This window comes from Alligator mississippiensis, chromosome 13 (genome assembly GCF_030867095.1).
Source record: "Alligator mississippiensis isolate rAllMis1 chromosome 13, rAllMis1, whole genome shotgun sequence".
NCBI classification, from domain to species: domain Eukaryota; kingdom Metazoa; phylum Chordata; order Crocodylia; family Alligatoridae; genus Alligator; species Alligator mississippiensis.
Genome location: NC_081836.1, coordinates 51,285,940 through 51,306,654, shown reverse-complemented (window position 1 = coordinate 51,306,654; position 20,715 = coordinate 51,285,940). Strand labels below are relative to the sequence as shown.

The window sequence follows — 20,715 nt, the reverse complement described above, 5'->3', positions numbered from 1 at the left end:
TGGCTGTCATGTTGCAGCTCCAGTTGGCACAGGGGGGTCAGAAGCAGCTAAAACTCCAGGTGGTATAGGAAACCTGTTACCTGCTCTGCCAGTTCCTAATTCAGGATGCCCCTTGGAGAGGGAAGCCCTCCATGATGAAGGGAATCCTAGTCCAGGTAAAACCCTAACATCAACCCCCAACTGGCCTAGGAGGCTGCCACCATCCACCCACCACCCCCAAACACCAACAAGGTGCGTCTGGCACAGGGGGCCCACCTGGTACCGAGGGAAATTGCATTTTGTTTCTCACTGTATTTGGGGTAGGGGCCTGGGCAGCCTAAAATCCTGGGTCATGCTGCTGCTGCTGCTGCTGCTGAAGTTTATTTCCTCATTTTTTACCCAAGAAATAGCAATCACATGACAACCCCCCCTTGTCCTGCCCTCCCCACAGTATGCCAGCAATGTCCCTGGCAAAACTCAGCATTGCCATGTCTCTCATTAGGCTCCAGAGCTAACAGGCATGCTGAAAGGAGCAGCAGCAGCTCTCACTTCCCACAGAGCTATTGCCTCAGACTCAGATGTGACCACCCGGCTGCATTAAAGGCAGAGACCTGCAGATGCATTAGAGACACAGAGAGGGTCCGGTCCCAGCAGCGGTCCTGCCCCTGCACAGCACGGAGGCATCCCCCCACTGCCGAGCCTTCCTCTGGAGCACATCAAGCAGGCAACTCCATTGCAGATTTGCTAGGGGAGAGAGGGTGAAGAGGCAGCAGGCATGGGGGTATCCCCCCAAGCCGATCCATGGCTGTGGGAAACATCCGAAAAGCCCCTGGGGAGACTTATTGTATCGAGCAGAGAGGGGGAGCGATGGAGTGGGTGGAATGTGCTGACGCCGGCGGAGTAAGAGCCTGAGCGCTGCTGACAATTCGGGCTTTGTCAGGAGCTGCCCAGCGGAAGCACGTGGAAGAAAAGCAGCGGGGACAGGGTGGGAATCAGCTGATTCAGAGCCAGGATGCCAGCCAGAGAGGAATTCAGGAAAAACAAATGGGAAAAATTCTTCCCGGTCAGGCAGAAATCATCACCCTCTGGCTGACACAGCGCAGAGCCGGGAGACAGACAGGCAAGGGGTCCGAACTCCCCCCGTGACCTGAAAAGGGGAATATTCGCTTTAACTATCACTCTCCCCCAGGAGCTGTGTCCTCACCGCCAGTGCGATACACCCCGGGTGATTTCTCCCGCTCCCCGCTGTTTTCTGCAGTCCAGTCGTTACCTGTGGAAGAGTCGTCCAGAGGTTTGAGCTTCCCAATTGTCTCCACATCGGGAGGCACAAGGCCTGGTGGACCAAAACCCAGCAAGTAATCTGCTCCCAGGGTTACAATCTGAGCCCTCTACTCTGGCAGCGCTGCCGTGTGATGACTCCATCAGGATGACTACACTGCTGTGCCTATTGTCGGGGAAACACGAGGGCTGGATTAGTGCGGAGTGAATGAACAGTCTGAATCCACGGGGCAGGGCATGGGATTTTCTGCCTCTTCTCCCCCACATAGGGGGAGCGGGCTGACGGGAAAGGAGCACTCGCTCTTGTGTCTCTGCTAATCCCCCCACCCACGTGGCCTCCTGACAGCCAGCCTTTATATCAGGCCTTCGGGGCTGTCCCCCCAGCCCTGTGAACCTGACAGTGGAAGGACAGGCAAGCGGGATGGCACTGCGGGTAAGGGAGAGGGACTAGCCCCTGGTATAACTTGGCCTGATGAGCCGCGGCAGGGATTCGGGTAACTTCAGCAAATACGGCAGCAGCTTTGCAGTGGGGTCAACAGCCAGAAGGAAGCCAGAGACCTAGAGGTACATGTAAGCAGCTGCCCGCCTGTTTGACCATCAGGCAGTCGGTCCATCCTAATCAACTCGGGTGACATTTTAGGGCTTTGAGGGCCAGATTCTTGCCTCGGTTGCACCGCTGCTGGTCCAGAGCACCACCACTGCCTTCACTGCAGTTATTTCAGAATTAGAGCATGAAGCAGAGACCAGGATCTGGCCCAGCGTTTAGCCAATGTCGTTCTTTTGAATGTTAAAAGAACGTCTCCTGGGACAGCCGGTTGCAGAGAGGGAGTTATTACTGCGAGGACTCTGGGGATGGAGGGATGGCAGGGGGGGATGGAGGGTTTCTGTATATGTTGTCGTGATTTTCCGGCTGCGGTCCAACAGGCCGGCAACAGACTTCCAACCACTTTGAACTTTACAATCAGCTTTTCTGACCAGTGTTTTGAAGGAGGTAATGAGTAGCATAAGTCAATGTGTGCATGTGTGTGTGCCTCCTGCTGACTGAAGAGGGTTTAAGCGAGCGACATCTCTAGAAACAGCAAAGCAGGGGGCTGAAGATTAATGGTGAATTGATTTTGAGGTGACTGCATCCTGGAAAGGCACGTGAGCTAGGAGGATCCCAAGGATGCTGCGGAAATGAATCCCAGTGACGGAGCGGAGGGACAGGAGGGTGAGAGCTGTGAATGGAGCAGAGCCCCAGAGCCTGCCAAAGCTGCAGTGACATCCCCCAGTGATAGGGAGAAGGATTCTGGGGAAGGGGAACAGAAACAAGGAGCGTGACAATCAAAGAGTGAGACAAGGCTGGGTGGGAATGGAAATGTCACCATTAGAGAAGGGTATCCAGGTTGTAGCCATATTGGTCTAGAGGAAAAAGCAATCAGGACTCATAGTGGAGATGATATCTAGTATTAAACCAACAAATTTTTTGCAATAATTCTTTTTTTTTTGCAAGAAATTTTTTTTGCAAAAATCTTGTTGGTCTAATACAAGATATCATCTTAGTCCTGATTGCTATTAAAGGAGAGCAGGGATTTGGAGTGTAAGAAAATTGGAGAGAGATTCCAGGCATGTCTTACTAAAAAGGATTATTTACTAAAAACACAAATCGAATATTCAGAGAGGAACTCACTTGCTTTTGGTTTATATGCACTCCAAAGATGATATAACAGGGAGGAAAGCTCACCCCACATCTAGATACCTACACTGCATTCACTTGTGGATACCCCTCAGGTGTCTCTGCCCTTTGAACCATTCTTCAAGCCAGCTCAAAGTTTCATCCTCAAGTCTCTTAAGAGTTTGCATTTCTGGAGCTGAGGACAGAGAAGGATGCCTTAGGTTAGGGCTCTTACCGAATATAAGTTTAGGCAAGAATTGCAAGCAAAAGCTCTGGGGTTTCTCTGTGAATTGTTCCAGAGCAGAGATTTCTTAGCTCTACAATGGATGAAGTAAGATTTGTTGCCTCAAAAGGTGAGGCTGAGGGAGTGGGGCTGGATGGGACAGAAAAGGAAAACCCGAGAGAGCAATGATGATTGAGGCCGAGTCTAAGAACCGACTTTCACAGCATCGCATGAAGCAGGATGCCACCTCTGAGAAAGCGTGTGCCTCTCTGAGCCAGTTAGTCCCAGAGGTGCAACCTTGCTGCCCTGCCATGTACCTGAGGTTTTTTTTCTTAATGATATCTATCATATGGAGTGAGAAAGAGGCAGGGGAAAGAGAAAGAGGGGAGGAGATAAGGGAAAAGACAAAGAGGGGAGGACAAGAGAGAGGAGCTGAGATGTGAACTGGTAATGAGGACGTGGAGGGAGTACAGAGAGAATGGGAAGAGGGCAGAGACTGGACAGGGGAGAGGCACGAGCCTTTATTGCTATTTCACCCCCTTTCTCTTTATTCACAGTTTGAGGCATCTTACCCAGAGGGGATCTGTCCAGGCTGGAGTGTGACAGTGAAAGGTGAAACAACCTCCAGCACCAGCATGTAAGGGCCCATGGCTGTGCTTCTAAGAGCACCATAGCATACCCAGGGACCCAGATGCCTGAGCTGTTTATTTCTCCCATCATTTAGGTTTGAAATTAATTTCCTCTGTGATCCTGGGGACCGTATCGCTTTCCACTTGAATCCCCGCTTTGCCGACTCCAAGATCTTCTGCAACTCCTTCCTAGCCAGCCACTGGGGGAAGGAAGAAGTGACGGATACCTTCCCCCTAGCAGCAAAAGAGCCATTCCAGGTAGTAAGACCAGCCCATGGGTCCACTGCAGACACAATGTGCTAGGCAGACCGTGTGATTGTATTTAAGACTGGTCACTCAGTCCTTTCCCCTCACCCAGCTCTGCTGTCCTTGACACTGATTTAATTTGGAGTAAATCAGCCAACCTCGTTTCCTGAAATTTGGCTGCTTCAGCATGAGGGGCTGTATTTAGCCCAATGCTGTCTGGAATGAAGAGATAAAACTCCCAGGTATGCCTCTGGGCCCCATCATGGCCTAAGCTCCATGTCAGATAAATAAGGAGCGTAAAACAGGTGGTAGCTGCAAAGCGGTGCAACTTGCGCTGATGTGGCACATGAGGACTGCACAAAGCAGGAGTGATGTAGGAGTGAAGGGGTACATCGGGGGGTGCATGAGTAGTAAGAAAGTCACTCAATAGGCAGATGTTAGGCAAAGCTTCCTTCACAGACATACACCTGCAATTACCACTATGGTGCTTGCGGAGCCTTGCGCAAAAGTCGCCTGCATTTACTGCTCAGCTGATTGAAGCCCGAGGCCACTGAAACGATCAGTGCAAGCTGCATGGGTTTTGCACACTCCAAGATCCCAGGTTAATGCAAGCGTATCCCTCATAGATTGCTACTGTCCAGTTTAAATGCACTGTGCAGCTGACGTGGAATTCGGCCCTGGCAGTAGATTCCATTAAACCAGAGCTGAGTGAATGATGCTTTTATATACCTAGCCCAGAAGGCCGTGGGTTCAAATCCTAGGCCTCATCATCAAGGTTACTTGTGTTGATATAGTACTGCAGGGAAGCATTAGACTGCTGCAGAAATTACCTTTTGACCTATTTTGTCGTAGCAAGATCCTTTCCACTCCATTTGCTGACTGTCCAGCTACATATGTTTTTAGAAAAGATGAATAGGAACAGAATACAAAGTTAATGGAGCCTATAGTTGAATTATGGGTACCAGAAATGTCAGGATGTATAAGGAGAGAGGAAATTAATGTTGCTTCTCTTGGCCACATCAGTTTGCCAATAACTGGGGCCTTGTTTCTAGCAGGAAGATAAATTGATAGCAGGATCATGTATTTCTTTGATGCAATCCTGTTTCTCTCAGCACGGTAGAATCAAACAATAGGAAGAATTTCCTTTTTCTCACAGTCCCTAGCCTGCCATTCCAGCTGACCCTCTGCCCAAAAAACCTCTGTCTCAGTTTTCTCCTGGGATCAGACTGCTAGTGTTTCTTGTCTCCTAGCTCATGAACTGCTTCTTGCTTGCTTCTGACACATGGACATAGACAGCTCTACCTATTAACATCCCACCCTTGTATTTGCTTTCAGCCTAGTCCATTTTTTCCATTCTCACTAAACAACAGGTCATCTAACTGTTCCCGCATTTAGCTGGAATGGATAAGAATCAGCATGTCCATCAGTTCTGGAGGGGTTTGTGATAGATCACAGGTTAACTGCTCACTCTCTGGGAGCCACCCAACTTCATCATAACGATAGCATGAAAGAACTGCTAACTCGTATTTGGCAAAGCCACACTCCCATGATGGTAGAAGTCCATACACCTGGTGAAGCTGACTCTCAGTCTCTCTTACATATTGAAGGTAGGGCAGGGTTGTACCTCAGAGATGAACTGGTTCAACAAAGCATGAGCTGATTTCAGACTAACATGGCTAACCACCTCTCTTACAGATTGAAATCTACTCTGACCAAGACTACTTCCACGTTTTCATTGATGAAAACAAGATCCTCCAGTTCAAGCATCGGCAGAAACAGCTCTCATCTATCACCAAGCTGCAGATTCTCAATGACATAACAATTTCTGCAGTGGAAATCACCAAACGAGCCCTTTATTAGAGACCGAAGCTAGGACAGACTCACCTATCTGCTCACCATTAAGTGCCCTGCTCTACTAGATAGCCTCTCCCCTTCCTCTTCCCCCCATCATCTGCCCTCACCAGGAGGATGCACGCTGCTGAAGAATACTTTGGCACAGAATTAGAAGTTAATGCAATCTCATGATGCACTGCATTATAGCAATACAGAGGCAGTTCAGAGCCAGTTAGTTAACTCCAGGCAGTTCAGATTACACAAGTCCTTCTGACGCGATGTGCTCTAGGATGAGAAGCTGGAATTCAACTTATTTCATCTTTGCTTGTCGTAATTAATAGTGGTGCTGTCTGGAATCCCACCTAACAGCCTGGGAGAGAGTTCCCACCCATACAAGTCTGACTGATGGTAAAAACAATTCAAAATTGATCCTGGTGACTATCCCTGCCCTATTGGGACAAGGTATGAATTAGCTCTATTTCTCAGAAGGAATATGTTGATTTTCCTAATAGATGAAGACGATACATGCAGAAATGGCCTGTGAGCTTGGTATGATGTCATCATGATTGCCAATAAAATTAGATGAGTGAGTGCTGGGCAGGTGGCTCTCAACTCTGTCGGCTTCCTGTCTCAAAAGGAGATTATCTTGACAGCTGTAACAGAGTATGCTCCTTGCTCCCACTTCTTACAGTGTGATCCATACCCACATCCCAAGAGAAATGCCATCTCTGCAGCTCCTCCAGTTGGTCAGGTCAAATGAATGATTCTTTCCCATGATTTTCCAGCTGCGGGATGCAAGCAACTTTCCTTGACTTCAGGGGGAGTCACTTGTATTCTGTGCTAGGAAACTAAGGCCTATTGGCTTCAAGGAATGATGTCCCAGGGAGGCCCTGGGTCAAGCCGAAGGAATATAAATCATCATGCAACTACAGAGGAGCGATTTGGTGAATCATAAAGAGGAAGGGGTTTTTAAAAAGCAATAAACCTTGATTAACCCTCCAGAAAACACTGGAGACACTACTGGAGTCTATACCAAAGCATTTTGGTAGCATCACATCCTAGGAATTAAGGAGAAACAAGGCACCACATTTCTGATGTTTGTATCAGGCAATCTCTCTCTCTTTCTCTCCCCGCGCTTCCCAGCTTCTCAAGCCAGTGAAGAAACACACATTCCTTTGTCCCCCATTTTCTTTTTAATGATTGTCTTTCCCCTTCCCCTTTCCTCTTTGAAACAAATCACATATTTCTCCATGCCGAAATACATGCATGGTCCCAGACTGCAGTCCTGGAGGAGGAAAGCTGCTTTCAGAGCTCGCACGCAATGGAACAAGAGCAGCGTTACCCGTGTGAGATACGAACAGGAGCTTGCTCACGAGACAGCTCATCCCCTCCTGTATCGTAGGTACTCCATGGACCGAGTTCCAGATGGCAAGAATGGGGAAAGAGGACAAATTATTTCCATCAAGAAGGATTTACTCTGTATTGAGATACCTCCTGTATCTCCTCCGTCAATGGATGGAGTCACGGGAATTATTACTGATGCCAAAAAAGGCCAGTTTTGCACTCCTTCACCAAGCTTCAAGGTTTGTTAGGCTGAGGTCACTCTCAGCTTTCTCCCCCATTTATAGTCGCACTGACTGATGAGGAAGGGGAGTCTATTTAGCCGATCACAATACAGAAGACTGCAAAGTCTACATTTACAAGTCTATTAAAAGCTTATGGTATTTCCAGACCATAAAGGGCAATAACTAGAAGACATTAGGATCTCATGTGATGAGATCATAAGAGAACTGTGCTGAAAACATAAGATAGCCCAGAATGGATGTGTTCCCATGAGAAGAATAAGAAATATGTTTTGCAAGTGGCCACCGTGCTGGTTATAAGTGCTGGGTGATTTATTTGGGGACAAAAGAACTTAGTTTCCTTGTTCATTCACCACTGAGAAAGGCCCAACCCGAACTGGAGCACCCTCCTTTTCTGATGTGAGATGCTCTTTCACTCCTTGTGTTCATTTGGGTTTGGACTTCCCTCTGCCCTGGAGTAAATCAGTCACTCCCGGGACAAGAATGGCACTTGCTGCCTGATTCTGATATACAGCTTATGCTGGACTAAATAAGGAGCTAACTCCACTGAGTTTGTTACGGAAACAGTCATTACAGCTGTAGAGCAAATGTAAATGTCAGCAGAATCAGGCCCCTTCACATTTCTGCGCCACATCTCTAGTAACACTGAGCTATACTTGGAAGAAACTGCTCTTTTCATTAGTCCCTGTTGGGGATTTCATGGATGCTGATTATCTGCACAGGCAAAAAGCCATGGAGGGTTTTGCAACAATAATATTTTGCACTTATATGGCAGTGAAATCCACCCACAGTGCACCGCTATGTAAATAATCCATGATCCTAGGGTCTCCAGTGCACAGCACAAATGAGCTCAGACCAACGGGACAAACAGGTTTCAAGTACAAATAAAAAAAAAAAGACCTACCACACAATATCAGCCAGCAGCTGGAGATGCTGCTTCGGTGCCTGAACCCATTCCCCTCTGCTTGCCCAAGAGCGAGCAGGCTGCTTTCACTCCTGTGACATCTGCGTAGGGAAGCAGAGCCCAGCTTTTCCTGACACATGAGTGGAGATGCTGTTGCATTAGTGATTTTAACCACTTCATCTTCCACCAACACTTGCTGTCCTGGCAATGAAAGGTGCTTTCAGGTTGCTACCTCTAGCATATCATGCTTGAAGAAAGAAATCCTGATGTGGAGCCGCTAACAGCCACAGCGCATCCTGGACACAGTGCACCACTGCCCATTATACCTTTATCTTTCATGTTTTCACAGGAAATTGAAAGTGCCCTATGGCAAGGATGGAGGGAGAGGCTGATTTTCCTTAAGCTTCCTTGGTAGGGTAAGGTGCAGCTCTGGTTAAAAAGCAGAAGCTGCTGCCTTCACTAACTTACATAAAAGAGGAGCAAACCCAAAAGAGATGCTTAATTCATAAGCTGGAGCAGCGAGAGAGAGAGATTTACAGGCTGGAGGAGACCTGCTTCTCTCTGCGTCTGACAGACTCCATTATTCCCACGCTGAGGGATGCCTCTCCCTGCCTGACAGAGCTGATCCTGTTATTCCAGGCGGATGGAGTCCGCTCCTTCAACACGTATTCTCACATGGAACTGGCCCAGGTAAATCTGGAGTTTCTTGCTGGGGAGTCCAAAGGGAATCTAGATCCCAACCCCTGACTCTCACTCTGCCTCATTAAGGAGGATGGTGAATGACTTGTAGTGGCCAAGACTCCAAGTCTTGTTGCTACCTCTTGCAACAGATAAAGAGAAGCCCTTTTACCCCTTCCTCTTGTCCGTGCTAGATGTACACATCACTGCTCTGACGAGCTCAGGGGAGCACCTTCATTTGCCCTCACATCACTGGGAGGAAGAATGAGTCCTACAGCCCTTTGCCCTTGATCTTTCTAACAAATCCCATGTCTCCTCAGAACAGCTCTGAGAGCAATGATGGAAGAGTGGAGAAGAGTGGGACTCCATCATTCATTATTTAGTGAACAGCACCCCTTCATCCCATTTCATTCCCCTTGCAGGGATGCCAGCGGGTGAGGATGGAGCTGATCGGCTGCAAGTGTCCCATCCCCTTGCTGATCTTTCACCAGCTGTTTATGGTTCTGAAGTGCAGCCTGAACAACCATCCCAATCCTATAACACCTGTGACCCCACCTGGCACCCCACTGTCACAAAACCAGACACCCAGGACAGCAGAGCTGATAAGCAACAGGTTTGTTTCTGAACTCATCCATGAGCCTGGTAGAGTCCAAGCTCATTTTCAGATTTAACTCATGGGGTCCTAATTTCCCCTAAATACACAGGATTTTTGGCTACTTCCAAGTAGAAGAAATATGGAGGTGAAATATATACCTTCCTTCCAAGGAAGACGAGAAAGTGGGGAGCAATGACGGGTAATTCACCATTCCTAATGGGACAAACACAGTTGCCAGGTACTGGCCTGTGGGCATGAAACCTGGCATGACTTGCAACGAGTGAATCAATGGAGACTGACTAGAATGTGGGTATATTCATTTTTTTCTTCTGGATTTTAGTTGGGTTGGAAAAAGACTTGCATGAAAATCTGGAACAAACCTGAAGCATTTGAGTCATTTCAATGTGGAGCTCAGGTCATCTCGGTCTAGTTCCAGCTTGCGTGAGAAGGTGCCCCGCATTGATGCTGCGCGTGCGGAAGAAGAGACCGGGCTCTGAAACCTTTCTGGTCGGGGAAATTAAAAGCAGGTTGGGGAGAGATTATTTTCTGAAACTGGTGGATATAATAGAGAGGGTTGGAGCTGGAAGCTGAGCTTCTCCCCCTACCTGACAGGTGCATTGTTATATATATCATCTCATCCGTGACTAGGGAAATGCCATTTGTTAGGCTAAGAGGGTCCGGCTCTATTACATAGGTCAGGTGTTTGGCTCAAAACCCTCCCACCAGTGTAACTGGATGCAGCACTACATCATGTGCAGCACTGCAATGTAATCGCTTGCTTTACCAGAGCACAAGCCGACTGACCATTAAGATTAGAATGAACTCTCTGCCCAGGAAAAAGCAAAAACACTGGTCACTTCTCACTCGGAGAGTCCAAAAATACCTTTTAGAGGGAGGTCAAAGACAAGGAAACTGAAACACAGGGAGGGGGAAATGACTGGGCCAAAGTCACAGAAAAGGGGAGCACCAGAGCCTGAACTAGAGCTCCCAGTCAGTGCCTGACCCACAAGAACAAACTATCTGTCTGCTGCCTGCACAGAGCCAGGTACCCTACGGGTTTGGGGGTCTCAGCTTCATTCCAGCATCTCAGATAGTGTTTAATAGACTTGGGAAACTGAATACTGAATGGGCTGGGTGATGGTCCTGTTCATACTGCCTCGCACCATTAACAGACCTGGTCTCGCATACCCCATAGCCTCTGGATCTAGAATAAGTGCCTAAGCTTATTAGCAGTGAATCAGTTTAAAGGGTTTTGTCTTCTGCCGCTGTGCACTTTTCTTTCCCTACTCCGAGCTATAAAATGTCATTTCTTCTGGTTTCCTCATTTCAGATTCCAGCCTAATCGGAAACTTAAGTGCCAGGCACGTCCCTGGTTATTTTCTTTTTCTCCTTTAACATGCCATTCTGAGATAAAAACAAAGCAAACCAAAAAGATTCCTACAAGACTTTTTGCAGCAGGTGCTCCTTGGCTGCGAGAAATAAGAATAAAGCCGAGATGCAGTCATTTCTGCTTCTAACCTTGGCCTTTGCTCCAAGTTATAATTGCTGTGGTTTTTCCACTTCTTCCAATAAAGAAAGATTGTTCAGTGTTGCTAGCACATGCTGGCTGAATGCTGAGCTCAAGAGGCGGCTGCCAGTGGTGGATGAGTGATAACTAGCTATTCTTCTGGTAAATTGTCTCTAGTCTTCCTGGACAAAAGACTATATGACTGCAGGTTATATACATCCTTAGCAAGGAGAAAAGGCTATAAATTCATGAACTTTTCTTGTACCACTAAGAACAAAAATATGGATTTTTAACCTCTCACAGTACAGATTTGAGGGGCGAGGGGTGGGTCTGGTGAGGCTGCATGTTCAGACCCATGTCCTCTCCCCAGGTTGTGGCATTCAGATCCCACACCTGTCTCCCTATGACAAGCTACAGAGCAGAAATCCAAAGGATTTCCTGACTTTGTACAAGGCACAACAGGTTTTATTTTTTACCTCCAGCCACTGCTACAAAAACAGCCGTGGTGCAGTGGCTTCAGCCAAGCCAAACTACCCAGCCCACTGCAACTACGTCATCACCAAGTAGATACAATGGGATTGGAATAAACTCTCCCCCAAGAGAGGGACTTATGCCCTCCCTTTGTACTTCAGCTTCTCTTTCCTGCTTGAAACCTTTTGCTGACAAGGAACTATTTGGAGTCCGCTGCATCTCTCCTCTCCGCCCTTCCTTCCTCTCTGTTTCCGTCTACTTCTGTCTGCACATGCAGCTGGGAGCAGACAAGCAACACTGGCCAATTTAAAGCCTTTGTCATTAATGCACCCAGCTGGTGATCAGCTGATCAAACTGAAAGCCCTTTGTCACTGCCTGAGTTAGTAGTCAGCTGATCATGCTTCTTGGTATAAAGAACAGAAAGAAGTTACTAGAGTTTTGCAAGGCTACAGGACCTAAAGATTTTTTATATTCCTTTAGTGCTGGGATGATCCTGAATAGCTCCTTATGACTTCCCAGACTCACATGTGTCAATTAAGGTATTTCTCCTGAGGTCCAGAGCATTATCCCAAGGTGGAAGAGAAGACAATCGCATCACCAGATTTCTGTGAGCAGCTAAGTTCTGTCTATTTGGGCTTCTTCTTTGGACAGGTGCTAAACATCTCTATGTGAGGAAGGAAGCTGAGTTTTCCAGAGCATGAAAATGCTACTCAGAATGAGGAAAAGTGAAAGAAAAGCAAACCAACCCTCGGCAAACCTGAGTCTGCTTTCAATGTAGGAGAGAGGAGGTCCAGGTGCAGATCCATTCTTCTGTATTTCTACTGAAACTGGATGACTGTAGGGACTGATACCAAGGGAGTGGCTAGGACATTTTGCTTAAGGTAGAGAGTTCCTATAATGATCCTGGAAGTTAACAGGCACTGCAAGTTGTAAGCCAGCGGACTTATCGTTGTGCAAAACTGGTGTGGGAGGAAGTTGAGGCAGACTGAGCCAGCATGGGACTTTGTTGGCATTTCAGAAGACTTCAAAGTACTTCCACGTGCATCATATTTGTAAAACACATGCTCGAGCCCTCATGACACATCATCCCTTGAAGCCAACCCCTTTGCTTTTCACATAGGCACCAGGCTCACCTTCCTCTCAAAGATCATAGACACACATATGCATGAATGAACAAAAGGGACACAGGCAGGGGCAGGAAACTACCCTGTTTGCTGCCTGTTTGTCCTTTCCAACGTGACCAAGTCTGCTGTGGTCAGAAATGCACTCCTCTCCCCTGGAAAATCCAGTCACGTTGAAAATAGCACTGGTTTGGTTGGGATGGTTTTAATGAGATATACTACACAGTTCTGGTATCACTGGAAAACCTTTCCTGGATATTTTTGCTACACGGTAGAGACATACCATTGATTTCTATTGAAAACTACTTGCAAGGTTAATACATCTTTGCAGTTTCTATCCACTAAGTCTTCTTTTAATAAGATTGAGTTAAATTCACCCTGGTGTGAATCCATTCATTTCAACAGAATCTCTCCAGGGATGCATTTGGTCCAGTACTTCTCTGACACACCACCAATTGCTTATTCACATTAGTCCCTCCTCAGTCCAACAGTAGAGCATTTCTGAGAATCAATCTTTCAATCACAGTACTGTCAAAATGCTGTGGACTTTTTTGGTTTTAAATCCATGAACTTTAGATTAAAAACTCTTCTGCACCGAGTGACCTTTTTATTCCAGCCGCGGCATTTCTGTCCAGCAGAGTCCATGAGATGCTGAGAAAACAAGGATGGCATGTAAAGAATTTGGTTGGTGTATGTTTATGACAATAGACCTCAACGTGTGTCCAGTCAGAGCCACAGAACATACCTATCCTCCATTTGAAATAATCAAACAATGCTTGAAACACTGTAAATGGTTTATTCTCTGATGCTTGTAATTATTCAAAGGTGAATAATTAGTGAATACTTTGCAGCATTATCTTTCAAGGCTACAGATAGGGTCCATTTCTGATCTCAAGCTAGAGCTGTTATTGATGGCAGTCCATTGACAGCGTGAATTTGTTTCTGATCTATATTGGTGAGGATACGGAGTCAGGCCACAAATATTCTTCCGTCTGTGAGGATGGAAGAGCTCTGGAAATGGTGGGTGTTAGATCAGCCAGCAGAGGGAGCAACAAACCCTTGTTCAGTGAGTTCGAAAATGATGGTGCTTCAGATTTGTTCTTAATTGCTTTGCTTTGCATTAGAGGGTTTTTCTCCGGTAAGGAACTGAGATACCAGAGGATTTTCCCTGTCGATGTAACTTTGGAGAATGACATCATTTAAACCTAAACTATTCACTTTCTCCTGATAAGATACTGAATCTCTCTCACACACACACAGACATGCACGCACACAACTCCGTGTGACTCCTGTGGTGTTTAACAGAAGACATGGGTCACACCATGATGGTAAAAGGAAATGCTAATAATAGTACGTAGCACTTATCTCAACAGCTCCTTCCAGGGGCAGTTCTCAAAGCACTTTGCACTGAAGTCAATGGGAATTTTGTCACTGGTTTTAACAGGATTAGGATTTCATCCACAATCTTTAGATTAATTCCTTACTCGTTTACACTCGATCATTTCTCAACCAAATGAAAACGCATCCCATCAGGGAGCTTGCCCCAATTTTACTAACCCAGTGCAAGTTGGTATGAGACCAGGCGTAATTAACCCACTATGATGCAGGCAAGCAGCATCCTAATAGAGAAACCAATGAACTGTTCAAAATCCCCGGGTAAGCCAGAGGCAAACCTGGGACGAAGAAACAGAAATTCAGCAGCAACACTGTCTGCTCACATGCTTCAAAAGCAACCAGCTGTAGGTGGAACATGTCATGAGTTATACTAAATGTCACAATGTGGAATGAATAAAGCACTAGCAAAAGAGAAATACTTTTTAAATAGATGCCATTGATATGGTATTGGGCAAATTATGCCTGTGTGCATACTGGTAAACTAGCATGGACTGTATAGAGTAATATGGAAATGCCCTAGGGAAGCAGCGATGTGGGAATAGCATGTTCTGAGATCTGAACCCATGATGGGAAGAATTGTCATCCTCCTACACAAAGGAGAAAAGTTGAATTACAGGGGTGTTGTCACCTCCATGGGGTAACGGGGCACAGGACCAAGCCAGTCACTCCATCTTCAGCTCTCCCACACCTGGCTACCAGCACAAATCAGACTAACTTCACAGTTTCTCTAATTTCTCATGGGCTCCAGCGTTGCTGGAGCACGTCACATTCCAGCCCCACAACTATATAATTTAACACGGTGCCCTGGATCATGCCAACACGGTGGTGCCAGGGCAGAGCTGGCACTGGGCAGAGCTGGCAGAGCTGGCACTGAGGAAGCAATACTGATTATGCTGACCCCAAAACTCCCTGGTGCAGCAAGTGCAAAGAAAGCAATGCAGGCTTGAGCATAGGTATTACGAATGCGGTGCACACAGAGCTACTTTGAAGCCTTCTGAAATGCCAAGCAAAGCCCCATGCGGGCTCACCCTCCTCCCACACCAGTTTTACATAATGATAAGTCCACTGGCTTCAGTGTGTTTACTTCTGATGCAGGCAGTTGTGGGATCAGTGTCATGAAGTGCACAGGTGGAGAATGGATTTCTGTATCCTGCAAATCCAGTTTATTACTGGTGCCCATGTAATTAAGAAGCAGCTGCACTGAGGGGAAACTGGTGAGAGACAAGAATCAGGTAGTCACCATCTTATCTTTGCTGGGATACTCTAGCAAACTTCCTCCTGGCTGCAATCCAAACCTGGAGTTATTCAGCGACTTTGCACTTGTTACGACCAGTACCCGTGTTCTGCTTTCATTATTATATATTTCTGTTTACCTGCTCTCTACAGTAGCTTATGGTCCTATGCCATAGTTTAGAGATGACTAGGCATTTCTGTTTTGTGCCAATGGACATAAAAGTAAGGTCACTGCCAGCCCCTTAATTACATCAGAGCACTTGTCTTCATAAACCTCTGGTCTGATATTTAAACTTCAGATTTTTCAGGATTCTTGGCAGTAACCCATGTGGGTTGCAACTGGAAATCCATGGGGGAATATTATAGCTTACATTCATTTGCTTGGGCATTTGCAATGTATGTACATGCATAGAGGCATGTATGTATATTTGTATGCATATATATATATATGTATGCATATTTCATGACCTCAGTATCTCTTGAAGGGCCCTGGCACTCTTTTTGTGTTGTTGTCCACCTGGTGTTTTTAAGACTCCCTAGGACTGCATGCCTAAGTACCACTGCTGTGTTAGCACAGTGTGTACTGACATGCGTTCCTGCGTGCACATACATTTCAGCTAGCTAGCTCTATTGCACCAGTTTGCTACTCATTAGTAGCAGAGTGATTTACCTTTGGAGAAGATGTGCAGACTTCAGGTATCCCTAGGAGCATCCGTGCATCCCACAAGGCAGCGTAATCTGTATCCAGTGCTTTAGGCAACATGCCGGTTACTCTGTCAAACTTGTTTGTGTCTAATATGCTATAAATATATGTATATGACTCTGCAGGGAAACAGATTGTTGCATGTCCACAGCAAATGTACTCACACCATATTTTCCCCATTGATTCGTGGATCCATTTATCATTTTTCATTCAATTCCTGACAGGCCAGGTGGAAATGTTTGCCTTCCCTTTCCCATAAATTCATGAAAATAGCTGAAGCTTCCCCCCCCTCCTCCTGTCCCCCCAGCCTTGCTGACTTCAAGGGCATTAGCATGTCACTGACAAACAGCGGCCAGCAGTGAAAACAGTATCTCAAAATCAGGACAGACTCATAACCTCTCCCGCTGCCCAGGTGAAGACGAGATGAAAACCCCACAAGAGTGATTTTAATTCTTTTCTCCCACCGCACGACCCATTGTCCCCATCCATCCATCCATCCATCCATCCATCCATCCATCCATCCATCCCACAATGTTTCCTTGAACATCCCCTGACATCGCTCCTTTCCAGGAACTTCCCCACTCAGCTTTGCTCCTTCCCCTGCAGGCTCCCGGGCTGGTGAACGTGATCCTCCGAGCTGAGTCCCTTTTTTTGCCTGCACTCCTGTCTTAAGGACGTCTTTCAGAAACGAACCCCCTTAAAAACAGGGGCAGCGCTTCAAAACAAGCGTGCCACCAGGTGCGGTGCCAGCCGGGGTCAAGAAGGGACTGGAGGAAAGGGGCATCGGCGGCTGCTGCGCGCGGGAGCGAGGGGGGCGGCCTCTGAGTCAGGGCTGCCCGGGCCGGCAAGGCTGGAGGCTGCAGGTGGGAGAGGAGCGGCGCGGACCGGACCGACCGGCGCAGGGCAGGGCTCGTGCTCTGCAGGACGGAGCACGGCGGGATCCGGGCAGCGGGCGGCTGCGGCGCTTACCTGGCCGGGCCCGGCGCGCTCCGCACGGGTGAGTGCAGCGAGCCCCGAGCCCCGCGCCCCGGCCCGGGGGAGCTCAGCCCCGACGGGCGCCGGCCGCGGGGCTCGTCCTCCGGAGCCGCGGGCAGACGGTGCTCGGGGACGGGGAGCGACGCCGCGGGGCCCGGGGGCTCGGCGGGGCTGCCGCGGGGTCGGACACGTGCTGCCGGGGGAGCCGCGGGCGCGGGCGCGGGAGCTGTCCGCTCAGCACCGCCGGGGCCCGCCTCGGGCGGCTCGCGGGAGAGGGCACTGCCCGGACCGAGCCCCCGTGCACACTCACACACACACACCCACCCACACACTCTCTCACACACACACACCCGCACCTACTCGCCCACACCCCCCCCACTCACACATGCACCCAGGCACACACACAGTCACACAGACCCATCGATTCTCACACGCACCTACTCACACACACACCCCCACTCACACATGCACCCAGGCACACACACAATCACACAGACCCACCGATTCTCACACGCACCTACTCACACACACATACACACTCACACATACCCACACCCTCACACATCCACATGCACATGCCTGCACCCACACACACAAACACGCGTGCAGCTGGGCTCTCCTTGCTCCTTGGACCGGGCACTTGGGCTCCTGCAGGGACGGGGAGCCCCCCCCAGACCTCCGCAGACAAGCGTCACCCCGTGCGGGCAGCCTGTGGCCTCTGCTCTGCCTCTCCCGGGCACTGCCCAGGCGAGAGCGCAAGCCAGGCTGGGCCCAGGGAGGCAAAAGCCTCCCCTGAGGGGGTCATTCCCATATGTCATTCCTGGACAAGCCAGGACAGGCCCCCGCCCCTTCCTCGGGGGTCTGGACACAGCAGATGGGGGATTCTTCCATCCCTAAGGGTTTCAGGGCAGGGCTAGGCCACTTGCTGGGCACCCGTTTCTGGCCGCATCCGTGGCCGTGTGCGTATTGACTGAACAATTAGCAAAGGGAAATATTTACCCTGGAACGTTCTGACCCTCCTTTCTGAACCCTCTTTCCCAGGCTTGGCTGGTTCCAGCTAAACATGCCAGAGGTGCTCGGGGTAGCGTGGCAGGAAAGCGGCTTCCCGATTTAACCCAGGACTTGCTGTTTCTCCGGCTGCTTCTGTGTGATTTGTAGGGAGCGGCAATGAATTCGAATTCCTCCATCCCTCTCCTGGAAATGCGCCTTAGCTTGATGAAGGTCCCAAGAGAGGAGAACCAGTCCCTGCCGGGAATCTGGAATGGGAGCCAGGAGCTGGACTGGGAGGAGCTGGAGAAGATGCTCTTCCTCTTTGTGAAGGAACCTGTCACCATCAGCCTCACCATCATGTACTTGCTGTCGTTCGTGGTGGGATTCGTTGGGAACGTCATGTCCATCAAGGTGCTCACCAGGAAGCGCAGCAGCAGGATGTCCAGCCTGAGTGCCACCAGGAGCCTGCTGATTAACCTGGCCATCTGTGACCTGATGGTGGTGTGTGTCTGCATGCCCATCACCGTGGGGAACTTGATATATAAGGCCTGGGTGTATGGAGACTTCCTGTGCAGGGCTGTGCCCTTCATCCAGGCGGTGTCCGTCTCAGCCAGCGTGCTCAGCCTCACCGTCATCAGCGTGAACAGGTACTACAGCGTTCACAACCCTCTCAATGCCAGGTCATTCTTCACCCAGAGGAAGATCCTCAGCACCATCCTGGTGGTGTGGGTCCTGTCCTCTGGGATTTGCATGCCTCTCATATTCATGAACAAAAGGGATGAGATTGGGGTGGTGGAGGGACTGCCGCTGGTGGTCCCCATCTGCAGGGAGATATGGCCCCAGGAGAGACTCAAACAAGCCTATAACTTCCTGCTCTTCTGTGCCCTCTATTGCCTGCCTGTGCTGTTCAACATGGTCATCTGTTTTCTGACCGTGCGCCGGCTGTGGAGCCGCACCGGCCAGCTGAAGGAGTGCAATGCCCTGAACCGATCCCTGCCAGCCTCCAGGCTGAAGATCCGCAAGAAGGTTGCCCAGATGGTTGTGGCCTTGGTCCTGCTGTTTGCCATCTCCTGGCTGCCTGTCTACATGATGGACATCTGGATTGATTTCAACATCCCCAAGTCACTTCAGGACGTGACTCCATCTCCCTGGGTCTTGCAGCTCAGACCTTTTGCTCAGTGGCTCGGACTCACCAACTCCAGCCTCAACCCCATATGCTATTGCTTTGTCGGGAATCTCTACAGGTCAGCAAAGGAAATGAAAACCAAATACCACCAAAGGATGGTCTCTCTCTTTAACTTCTCCCTCTCTGAAGGGACCTCACCTTCTTCTGTCCCAGAGTTGCTCTCTTTCCAGAACTCCATGGACTCATCAAGAAAAGAGCCAAGCCACAACCCGGCAATGGGCAAGTGGGGGCAGAGGGGCTCCGGCCCTATAAGCAAGTGTGAAACCCCACTGGAGTCCTGCCAGCCTCCGTCTCTAAATGCTGTCCCTGGTGAGAAGACTTCCCTATAGCCCATTTCAGGAAAAGCACCAATGAATACATTCACCCTTCTTAAGAGGTGTAACAAACACATCTGATGACTCTTCAGGTGCTTTTCTGAATCCGATGTTTTAAAGGTGGGGAAAAAATCAAGTGATCTCATCACCACCAGCACCATCCCAAATACAGAAAGGAAAGAAAAAAGAAGGGAAATACTGAGAAAAAGACATATTTAGCTTCAGATGAACTTGCCAGGAAAAAAAAGACAAATGATCTCTACTAGGGACAACTGGACACAACACGTTGCACAGCCCTCCCCCATGTTAAAAGCTTTCTGGTAACATGCCAGCCAGATAGTCTCCTCCTGCAGCTCCATCTCAGGACGCTGCAGCCAACATGCAGGTCTGGTACATTAGCCATTGTGCAGTATTTTGACCACTTGCAGCTGCTCACCCTGTGCTGATAAAGCCCAAATGGAACAAGCTCTCCTTTCTGCAAACAACATCCATTGTAGCTGCAAGCGCTGAAAGAAGCTGTAGGAACTAAGTAATAAAAATAGCATTGGTGGAGAATCTCGCACGCTCCGCCATTTGAGACTTCACAGCCTGATGGTAACACACTGGTGTCCCATGCAAATAAATTCTCCTAAGATGAACTGTGCCAGAAATGCTAAAGTAATCACTGCAGTTCACACCTGGACATTCGCAAGAGATAATGCAGCTTCAGAATCCCTCTGACAAGTATAATAGGAAAACAGGCTTTGGGCCATGGGGATATTTCCTCTCCTGGAAATTCAAGAATAGATGTAGGATTTTGAAAAAGGGGCTGTGGTGGAGAGCTCACTGGCGTGGGGGATGTGAGTGGTGGTGGAGAGTCACTGTGCAGGGACCATGTCACTGCACCCTCCCTTTCCCCCCCCCGGTTCACTGTTTTACGTTCCTGTTTGTGGTTTGGATGTCACTGGATTTCTGCTCACACGACTACAGTCAAAAAGCCGGATTTCCCTCTGCTGTATCTATATAATGTTGTGTCAATGGCATGTGAAAATAAAAGTAGAAAGTGTTTTATAGCCAATAATGGCAGAATCAAATAGTGTCATGCTCTTTTTATGGGGAGGAGAAATTCAAGTGTTTTATTTTCCTGTAGATGAAAAGCAGTTATTATCACCTTTCAGACGGCCTTTCATAAATAAAAAATGGCTATTACCGTATGCCTCAAGGGCATGCTCAATTTGG

General features: G+C 48.5%; 2 protein-coding genes across 2 annotated transcripts; both read left to right on the top strand.

Moving 5' to 3' along the window:
- Positions 1–1,678: 1,678 nt before the first annotated feature.
- Positions 1,679–6,556, top strand: GRIFIN (galectin-related inter-fiber protein). The gene is made up of 4 exons (XM_059716774.1): positions 1,679–1,690; positions 3,608–3,771; positions 3,859–4,021; positions 5,705–6,556. Exons 1-4 carry the CDS (start codon positions 1,679–1,681, stop codon positions 5,867–5,869), a joined length of 504 nt encoding a protein of 167 aa, XP_059572757.1. The 3' UTR covers positions 5,870–6,556.
- An 11,618-nt stretch (positions 6,557–18,174) lies between these two features.
- On the top strand, positions 18,175–20,484 carry LOC102566652 (galanin receptor type 1). The gene has a single exon (XM_006276746.3). The coding sequence runs from the start codon at positions 18,175–18,177 to the stop codon at positions 19,510–19,512; it is 1,338 nt and encodes a 445-aa protein (XP_006276808.2). The 3' UTR covers positions 19,513–20,484.
- The last annotated feature ends 231 nt before the right edge of the window (positions 20,485–20,715 follow it).